At 30.1% G+C, this 11,603-nt stretch overlaps 1 protein-coding gene across 1 annotated transcript; it reads right to left on the reverse strand.

Annotated features, from left to right (window-relative positions):
- Positions 1 to 1,743: 1,743 nt before the first annotated feature.
- Positions 1,744 to 2,673, reverse strand: LOC133825517 (uncharacterized). Its single transcript, XM_062258445.1, has one exon. It carries the CDS (start codon positions 2,671 to 2,673, stop codon positions 1,744 to 1,746), a length of 930 nt encoding a protein of 309 aa, XP_062114429.1.
- Positions 2,674 to 11,603: the final 8,930 nt, after the last annotated feature.

Raw genomic sequence — 11,603 nt, forward strand, 5'->3', positions numbered from 1 at the left:
TTCTCTTTGACTATAGCCTTTTGCAACCAATCTTGCTTTGTATCTTTCCACGTCTCCATTGGCGTTCCTTTTTGTCTTGTACACCCATTTTACTCCAATCGCCTTGTGTCCTTGTGGAGGCGTAGCTAGCTCCCATGTGTTGTTCTTCATGATTGAATTGATTTCTTCATCCATGGTGTCTCTCCACTTCTTGCTTTCTACCTCTTCTTGGTAGCTTAGAGGTTCACAATCACCAAATAGACACATAAGAGAGATGCCATTTTGGTTTTCAGTTATCTCATAAAGCTCTTGTAGGCTTCTGAAGTGTGGTGTCTTCTCATTCGAACTTTCTCCTGATGACTCTTCATGTAAGTTTCCGGTTGGTGAGATCAATGGAGTAGTAGGCTTTTGAGGTTCTTCTTCCATCATTGGTTGTTCCACTTCTTTTTCTTCCTCAAAGTAAGGAAGAAAATCATACTCGTCTTCTTGTGTGTTCCAATCCCAAGAATCTTCTTCATCGAACTCTAAATCATGACTAATGAGAATCTTGCCGGTAATTGGATTGTACAACTTGTAGCCTTTGGATCTTGAGTCATAGCCGATGAATACATACTTCTCACTTTTGTCGTCAAGCTTGGTGTTCTTCTCATCAGGCACACGAGCATAAGCAATGCTTCCAAAGATTTTGAGGTGATAAATTCCGGGCTTTCTTCCACTCCATGCTTCTTGAGGTGTCTTATCATACACACTTCTTGTTGGAGAGCGATTTGCCAAGTAGACCGCATAAGTCACTGCTTCAGCCCAAAACTCCTTGGGCATTATTTTTCTTTTGAGCATGCTACAAGCCATGTTAAGTATGGTTCGATTCTTCCTCTCTGCCACTCTGTTTTGTTGGGGTGATCTCGACACTGTTAAGGGGCGACAAATTCCATGCTCTTCACAATACTTTTGGAACTCGTTTGATGTGAATTCTCCTCCTCGGTCATATCTCATGGCCTTAATAGGAAGACCACTTTCTTTCTTAGCAAGAGCTTTGAACTTTTTGAAATTCTTGAACACTTTTGACTTCTCCTTTATGAAATAAGCCAATGTTTTTCTTGAAAAGTCATCAATGAAAAGGAGAAAGTATTTACTCTTACCTAAAGAGTTTGGTTTTATTGGTCCACAGACATCAATATGTACAAGCTCGAGTGGCTTGGTGGCTCTTGAAGATGACTCCTTCAGGAAGCTCCTCCGAGATTGCTTTCCAAGCAAACATCCTTCACAAAGTTGTTCTGGTTGGTTGATGCACGGAAGGACTCTCACCATCTCCTTCTTCTCCAAAAGTTTGAGCCCGCCAAAATTAAGGTGTCCAAAGCGTAGATGCCAAAGCCATGATGAGTCGTAATAGCAGGCCTTTAGGCATTTTGGAACATCATATTGAATATTCAAGAGGAACATTCTATTCTTTGACATGGGCACCTTGGCAATCAAATTAATTTGATCATCTCTTAAGAAAATGTTATTTTCTTTTAAGTGAATATCATAACCTTTCTATAGCAATTGTCCCAAACTCAAAATATTGTTCTTCATGTTGAGCACAAAGTAAATGTTTGAGATGAATTGGTGGCCTCCATTTTTCAAGCGTATAAGAATTTTACCTTGGCCTTCCACGGGTATTTTTGACTCATCTCCAAAAGAGACATTTCCTTTTACTGCTTCATTGAGCTCCACGAACATTCTTCTTTGTCCACACATGTGATTGCTAGCGCCGGTGTCAAGATACTATCTATTTTCTTGGCCTTCATCTTTGTGTTTGCAAGCTAGTAGCAATGTTCCTTCTTCTCCAACTTTGTCTTCGACGAAACTGACCTTTTCTTCAACCTTCCTTGATCTACACTTGGAGGCATAATGGCCGAACTTATTGCAATTGTAGCATTTGATGTGGGATTTATCATTCCTTGACCATGAGTTGCTTCTTTCGCGTCCTCTTGTTGCTTGTGGATTTCGACTTCTTTCTCCATTATTGAAGTTGTTAAAGCCACCCCTTCCTTCTCTTCCTTGTCCACGCCCACTTCCTTGGTCACGTCCTCTTCCTCTTTGATCTCTATTATTTTCGAAATTTTCTTCCTTCAAGTTGAGTTGTAGTAATTGCTCCACCGTCTCCTTTTGTTTCTTTTTCCTCTTTCGTTTCTCCTCATAGGCTTGTAAAGAACCCATGAGTTGCTCAACAGTCATAGTTTCTAAATCTTTATTTTCTTCAATGTTTGTAGCAATGTATTCAAAGGTTAGAGTTACAGTGTGAAGAATTTTCTCTATAACCTTCACTTCACTAACATCTTCACCATTTCTTCTTAATTGATTGACAATTGCCAATACTCTAGAAAAATAATCAGAAATTGATTCAGATTCTTCCATGAACAAAAGTTCAAACTCACCTGTAAGAGTTTGAAGACAGATCTTTTTAACTTGCTCCACTCCTTTGTTGCAAGTTTGAAGCTTCTCCCACACTTCTTTGGCCGTACTTGCATTTGAGATCTTCTCGAATGCATCTTCATCCACTGCTTGATAAATGAGGTAGAGAGCTTTCTTGTCTATCTTTCTTGAATCCCTCAAGGCTTCCCGTTGAGCTTGAGAAAGAGCAACATCTTCTTGCTCCTTATGGACTTTCTCAACGATCTCCCAAACATCTTGAGCTCCTAGTAGTGCCTTCATCTTGATACTCCACTATCATAGTTGCTCTTGGTGAGCATTGGAACTTGGAAGGGGATCATCCACTTGCCATTTTTCTTCAAGAACCTTGCTCTGATACCACTTTGTTGAAAATTAAGATGAATTTGGGAGAGAAGTTGAAGACTTTGTTGAAAACTAATAATGTTAATATGGGAGATAATATTATGATGGAAGATGCTTTTTTATATAACTCAACTTGTATTTTTGGCTTAATACAAAATGGTGGGACTACATCTCTATTTATAGGACTCTATGGACATTTCTAGAAACACAATTAAATTATGAGCTAGTAGATTATTCTAGATAATTCTCATCTACTAACTAAGAAAGGACAGTTCTAGAATGCTCAAGACTCAACAACCTCTAGTAAATACATGAACATTCTAGAAACTCTAGTAAATACATGGAAGCTCTAGAAACTCTAAATTCTAGAAACTAACCATAATAAATCAAGTTTAATATTTCAACAGCTAGCAACTGAGTTTAAAACTAGAGAGACCGCCAAAGAAAGGCAGTCTGACATTGGGTGAAAAATTATCCAACAGGAAAGGAAAATCCAAAAAAATTAATAAGTAGAAGAAAAAAATTAAAAAATCCAAATGCATTGCCTGTAATGAACATGAGAAAAAAAATGCAAGGAAAATTGAAGAAGATTAAGGAAAGAAAAACTTACTAACACTCTAACGTAACTGAATACAATAGCCTATTGACGAAACCAAACAATGAGGGCAAAGTTATACCGAAAACGATGATTGGCAACGAAAATGCAAAGAAACTTCTGGTGGATTGAGGTCGGCACATGGAAGAAGAAAAAACAAAAATGCAGAACAAATGGAAAGTGAAGAGGAAAACGTTTTTCATCAGTTAAAAGAAAAAATAGAGAAAAGAGTAAACACTCCCAGCTGAAAATGTTAGTTCATTTAAAAAAAATTCAAAAAGTGTGAAAGTGTGGACACGTGTGGAGAAATGGGGAACGTGGGGAAAATTATAATAACTGTTTATACCTTAGATAATTTATTTAAAAAAAAATAGTAGATTGCCATTAAAAATAATATAACGTAAATGGGAAAAAATTATGATTTAATTAAAAAGTTTATTTTTTATATGGTAACATGAATGCCATATATTTGAAATTTTTTAAAAAAAACCATACAAACAATAACAATTCAAATTTCTAATAAAAAAAACCATACACCATGTAAATTCTACGTTTTTTAGTGGTATTAAATAAATGAGAATGATATAAATTGGTACTCCAACTACAAAAAATGTAATTTAAATATGTTTTTGAGGGACATAAAAGACTTTTCACGTTCCTCACGCGCGGGTCATAGAATCAAAGGTTTTGAAAAGTGGGTACTTTTCATGTCCACCAAAATGGGACAAGAAAGAACATTCACGTAGGGGACGTGAAAAGTGGTTCCAAAAGTACCACTTATCATGTCCCCGGAAGTGAAGTCTTTTTTTTTTTCAGATTTTTTATAAAACATTTTTAATTGAATTATTTAATTAATACTTTCTTTTATATAAAATAATTAATATTAATTATTTTATTTGTTATGTTTAAAAATGTAGAGTGTTGAATTTATAGAAGAAAGAAAGAGGAATTGTGTTGTTTCTAAACAATGTGAAACTTTAAGTTATATATTTAGATATACATTTCATGACAAGGCATAAATGACTATTCTTTTTTAACATTTCACGTTGTCCTTCATGTCTCCCAATGTGGGACGTGAAATGTAATTTTTTTAATATAAGGGGTTTTCACGTCCCCACACCATTTCATATCTTACTTTATAGGACAAACATATCAAATTATTCATGACCCACAATGGAGGACATGAATTCATGTCGTACACTATTTGTGCAAAACATAAAAATGTGACTAGAAAATTATATATTAGAGTAGTGTCAAACAATAATATATATAAAATAAAATGATATAATTCCTAAAATCAATATTGCATCAAATTTTTACATCTAGCTAATGGCATTATTATTATTCTTTTCAACAAATCATATTTATTTAAAGGAACTCATCGTATTAAAAAACCACCTTTATTACTTTGTGTAAACATAGCAGTTTGGGTGGCAAACAAATTAGGTATACATGCATTACGTACTTCATTTTGTATATAAATAATTATAAAACTTGATCATAACATAGAATCATCATATGACTATATATGAAGTACATATATATATGGAAAAGTTCTCAATGGGTATTGCTCACACATGGGTACCTAGGTAAATGTGCAAATATGGTGACATGGCATATAGGTGACTTGGTACATCAAGTTACCAACAAGTAAAGATTCTTTTTTTTGGGCATTAATTTCGAAATTGCTTTTTTTTTTTTGGTCATTAGGAATGGTGATTCCAACCAATAAGATGTAAGCTATTTTTTCAAGTTTTGAATTAATTTAAAACAATTTAAATTAGGGTTTCATAATAAATGCACACTCATTTCTTAAACTCTCTATTCTTCTTCTTCTTCTTCATTCAAAGAAACAATATAAACATAAAAAATCAGAATTGCACCCATGATTTTGTGAGCATGTGAAGAAGAGAAAGAAGAAGAAAAAAAAATCGTGTGGGAAAAAAATAGAGGGGGAGAGAGAAAACGCATGGGAGTAGAGGGGAAGGGGATGAAGAACAAAAGAAGTAGATCTAAGGATTTAGGAGGAACGGTTGGAAAGAAGAGACAAATTTTTTATGAGAACTCATTGTCTCCTAATCGAATTAGGTCCAAATTGTTTTTAGTTCGCGCTTGTCGGTATAGATCTCCTATGGTAAGTTTGGAGTCATCATCTTCAATGTTCGAAAGTAGAACTCGACGTTGTCTTCATAGTGAGTCTTATTGTTCTTTTTGTAAGGTAATATCTTCATATCTATATATGTGTCTATGATTGAGATCTCAGTTTATGTTTATGTTATAGCACTTGGATTATTATTTTTCGAAAATCTTTTTTCTTTTTTCCATTTAAAAAATAGGAATATGAAAACCATGTATGAGTAGATGAGGTATGTCGTGATGTTCCTATCCCACCATGGAGTTTTGTCATACCTGATGAGGATGGTGATGCAATGACCATTAATATACCATCAGATGTAAACAAAGGGAACATTCAAATTCCAGACCATGTAAAATGTGTATGTATTATTATTTTTTAATTATTATTTTAATTATTTTCAAAATTTTATATTAATTTATTTTTTACAGATTGGGGTGGCAAAAGTAAATGCTTTGCTCATAATGGTTGTTGGTTTGCAAAATATTTTGGTTACGAAGATCCTTGAATCTATAGATAGGTTAAATTGTTCAAATAATATTATCCATCAACTTCGTCGTCGTCTGGTTGGTATATCTTAATTAATTTCATAATTTTACAGTATGAAACATTATCTGGTTGATATATGTTTATCTAATTTTTTTATTTATTTATTGTTTTGTACAGCAACTATGTGAAGCATCTAAAAGATCTGAAGGCCAAAATCAGGATATCATTGTTAGTAGTAATGTAATCAATAATTAGGAAGATGTAGAGTAGTAATTTGGTTTACTTTTGTATTTTTATATTGTGGATCGAAAAAAGTTTGTTTAATTTCCAATGTAGCATTTTAAATACTATTTGGTGCAAGTTTATGTAATTTCCAATGTACTAATTGAAATATATTTTTTTGCAATATTTTTTTAATTTCTTTAACTTATTAAATTTTAATTTCAAAATTATTATTTCGAATTTGAGATTTTATTATTTAAATCTTATATTGGAAATAACAACTAATTAATGATTTTTTATATACCCTAAAATAATGGATGACTTTTGGTTTTTCTAACAATAAATGAACATCAAAACAAAAATAAGAAATAAAACTTTCCATATTACATTATAAAATACAAATTTAAAAATAAAAAAAAAAACAACTTTGATTTATGCCAGACTACTTTGATTATAGGTAAAATGAATCAATACAACTCTTTATTTTTTTTTCCCAAACTACAAAACTATACAACTTTTCAAATTTTCTATTATCAATAAATGAGCATTTATTGATAAGATTACATCATAACCAATAACTATTGATATTTTTTACCTTGAAAATAGAAAATTAATTGAAATTTTGTTTTTAAAGCATTAATTTCGGCATGTGTTATTAAAAAAAATTAATTTTGGCTAGCATTAAAAAACTATTTTGATTTTTGAAAAGAAGCATCTCATTGTATTCTCTTGGGAAAATCAAATTGTTGTTGTTGTGAAATTAGATATTTATTCATTAGTCCTATGTTGCCCAATAAGGAAATATATTCATTTAATATAATTGGTTAGATGATTTATAAAGTCCATTAATTTAGAGATTGCTTAATGGTCAATTGTTAAGTATTAATTAAAATTAAACTATAATTTTAAATTGAAAACCAAAAAATAATATACAATTTCAGCATTAATTTTTTTTAAAAAGTTTGGACAATTTTACTCCAACAAAATTATTAATTATAACATTATTAATAAATAAATAATAATAAGATTTTATTTAAAGACCCAAAAATAAATAAAAGTTTCTATTCATAACAAATCCTAATAAGAAAATGTCCATAAAAAAAATAAAAACATTATAGTAAGACCTAAAGAAACACGTAGAAACATTAAATTTAAAAATAAAAATAAAAACACTTGAAGCATTTTGCAGATTGTCATTCTTCTTTGTCATCTTCTTTTCCTTCTCCTTCAAATATTTCTCTCACACCTCGTTCTTTTTCCTCTCTGCATCAAAACAGTTGGCCATTGACCCGTGCAAAGTTTGCATCGCAAATGCACATCTTGTCATCTCTCGAACAAATTCATCCATGTAGTTCTTCAATAGACGACTGAAATTTTCATCAATTTTTTGGAACATAATATCAAAATATATTCTATTTGGATTGTACTCTAGTTGAGCATCAAGTGGATTCTCATCTTTCTCATCATCGTTAAACTTGTCAGTCTTGATATTCTTCAATGGAGACTTTACGCCATTGTCCAACTTCTCAACCTTGATCTTCTTTAATGGAGAATCTACTTCATCATATTTGGAATGAAAGGGTGAAGAGTTATCTTCATTATTTGAATAGGTTGAATCTGATATGTTGTTGATAGACATGGTAGTTGAATGTGTGTAAAACTTGATTTTTTTTTATAAAACAATAGCACAATCGGTTTAGGGTATATGGTGTTATATTTATAGTGTGTGTTGTGAAGAAACAATGCAACCTTTCACATTCTTAATAAAATATTGTGAATTTCTTTAAAATAAATAATAAAATATTATTGAAAGAATAAATAATTAATGCGTGGTAACTTTCCAATGTAATCACTAATCATGCATTCACATTAATTAAATATTATTTTTATTTTATAAAAAACACCCATTAATTTCGGCCACCTATTTTTTAATAAAAAATTTCAAAAATTAAATGCATTTGACAAAAAACCAAAAAAATTCAAAAACCAAAAAAATAAATAACAATATTAAACTATGTCATTTAATACAAGAACCACACTTTCTTAATTTAATGAATAAGTAATTAATACGTTGTTACTTTCCAAACGTAATCAGTAATCATGTAGCCACATTTAATTTAATATTATCTTTTTAAATCATTTATCCATTAATTTCGGCAACTACCTATTTTTATAATTTAATATTATATTTTTAATAAAAATCACCCATTAATTTCAGCCATTATAATTTTAATTACAAATTTGACCCATTAAATACATTTTAAAAGTAAATAAAAAATAACAATAATAATTTAATAAAACTACCACAATTTTTAATTTAATGAATTTAAAAAATTGAAATTAAATAAAAATTTGATAAGGTAAAACTCTATAATTTTATTATTGGTAGATATTTAAAAATTTAATTAATTATTATCATAACCTAAAAAAAAATTCGAGAATTTAATAAAGCAACCATATTATAGTATTGATTTGATTTTATTAATAATGCAAATTATTTTGATAATAAAAAATAAAAAAACCCTTAATTGAAACTTTTAAAATTAAAATTTGTTTGTTGTTACAAAATAAAATAAAAAATATATTTGTATTTTAGGGACATTATATTTTCACTCCAATAATATATAAAGACACCCCATTAATTAAACAAAAAATTAATTTTATATTTATTTCTAACACTTTTTTCTCAATATTTTTATTGACATTCTTTAATTTCTTTTTTTTTTGTTAATTTCAAAAAAAATATTTTATATTATTTTCATCATTATTTTTAAAAAATAATGTATTTTTTTTTTAAATAAAAGCCTCTTATTTTAACAAGTTTTTATATATATATTTTTGTTTTAATTTAATTTTATTTAAATATTTAAAAATATATATTATTTATATGTATTATTTAAAATATGAAAAAGAAAAAAAAAATAGAAAAATGTAAGCACAAGTTTGAAAAAAATATAATGCATTGTATATTATTACATGTAGTATAGGTTATCTCGGTGAATAGTTAGCGTTGTAACGACTCATCATGTAATAATTAGGTTTTCTTAGTGCAATGTTATGTAGTAATATTTTTTTGGGATCAGATGCCCTTCTAAATTCACTACTCTATCTTACTCAGCAGGACAACTATCTGAGACTCTAGTGATAGTATTGGTTTACTAGGGTACATTGGAACGATTCGTTATGTCCTAATTAGGTCAGCTTAGTGCAACGTTATCTAGTAATACTTTTTCGGGATCAGATCCCATTCTAAATTCACTACTATATCTTAGTGCAATGTTATCTAATAATATTTTTTCGGGATCGGATGCCCTTCTAAATTCACTACTATGTCTTACTCTCTAGGACAATTATCTAAGACTCTAGCGGTAGTATTGATTGACTAAGGTACGTTGGAACAATGCATTATGTCATAATTTGGTATGCTTAGTGCAATGTCATCTAGTAATATTAGCTCGGGACTGGAACCCCTTCTAAAGTCTCTATTGTATCAACTGAAAACCTATTATACAACTATCCGAGACTCTGCGATACTATTTCTGTTCTAGGTGAATAGGAACGTGAGAACTTTTCCTTATGTCATGATTAGGTATGCTTTGTACAATGTTATTTAGTAATTAAGATCTTTAGTAATATACGATCGAGATTGGATAACCTTCTAAAGTCACAACTCTGTATTACTCTATAGGATAACTATTTGAGACTCTAGAGGTAGTATTGGTTATCATGGTGACTAGGGTAGGTTGGAACGGTTCTCTTGGTCATAATTAGGTATGCTTAGTGTAATGTTATTTAGTAATATTTTTTCGGGATCGGATCCCCTTCTGAATTCACTACTATGCCTTACTCTCTAGGGCAACTACCTGAGACTGTTGCGGTAGTATTGTTTGACTAGTGTACGTTGGAATGATTCATTATGTCATAATTAGTTATGCTTAGTGTAATGCTATCTAGTAATATTAGCTCGGGATCATATCCCCTTCTAAAGTCTCTATTGTATCAACTAAAAACCTATTGTACAACTATCCGAGACTATGCGATACTATTTGTGTTCTAGGTGAATAGGGACGTGAAAACTTTTCCTTATGTCATGATTGGTTATGCTTGATGCAATGTTATTTAATAATTAAGATTGAAATAATCGTACAAAAGAATAATTTATATATTTTTGAAAATTTTAATTTACCTAATCAAAATGACATTTCTTAGATATGCATCTCCTTATATCCAAGTAAATGAATTACTAAAGTCATTATTCTAACTATTTGACTCATATAGGTTAACTAAAGGGGTCTTCAGGGTTACAATTGGTGATATCAGTGACAAGAGCTCAGTTCAAGTATTAATTTGTTTCCAATTACTATTGTCATTTTTAAATATAATATAATTTTTCTTAATTTACAATCATCACATTAATGATATCAAATACTATTATAATATTCTCATTATCTTTAATTGACACATTTTTTTATTCAGTTTTATAATAACAAATTCAAATTTCTTATTGTCACCCCATAATTTCAAAATTTGTGTGTAAATTAAGCTTTGAAAAACAAACCAAGTAATTTATTTCCCTCCATTTTGAAATTTGAATTTTAAAAATCATGATCCTTAATTTTAGGGTTAATTTTTTATTCAATGTTATTTTCAAGTTATTAATATCACTATTTCTTTCATTTTTGTTATCAATTTCGAGATTTACCATTAATTATTATTATTGAATTCATATAATCATATTTGAATATAATATAAAGTTTTAACTTTTCAACCACCTTGGTGACTAGTTGTAAAGAACGCCCTAGACTAGTACTTATTAAAACATTCACATATCGTTGGTCCATAAAGAAAACCACTTTTTATAAAGGTCTCAGTGAGGACTTTCTTAAAACAATGCAAGTTGGGCCCATTAGTTTAAAAAGAAAATATGAGTTTTTATGCAAAGTTCAAAAGAAACAATATTAAATAATTAAGTCCCACTAATAATTTAGAAAGTCTCTTAAAACATAACATATTTAAAATGGTGTCCTAAAGTGATCGTTTATTCCGTCCATAGGATACCCCACACCATACACCCTACGACGATAGAACTCCTCACGTCACCACGCGTGTCACAGAGAAATCCTATTTGCTACCTGGAAGGGAAAGTAAGGGGGTGAGCTAAAAGCCCAGTAAGGAAGTACAAACAATAAGCAAGTAAGGATATAACAAATACGAACACTAACGTTCATCTAACACATCATGGCATATCATAACATTATCGTAATATATCATCATAGCACATCATAACGTAATCGTAACATATCATCATTGCATATCATAACGTAATCGTAACATATCATCATAGCACATCATAACGTAATCGTAACATATCATCAATGCATATCATAACGTAATCGTAACATATCATCA

Source organism: Humulus lupulus, chromosome 3 (assembly GCF_963169125.1).
Source record: "Humulus lupulus chromosome 3, drHumLupu1.1, whole genome shotgun sequence".
Classification (NCBI taxonomy): domain Eukaryota; kingdom Viridiplantae; phylum Streptophyta; class Magnoliopsida; order Rosales; family Cannabaceae; genus Humulus; species Humulus lupulus.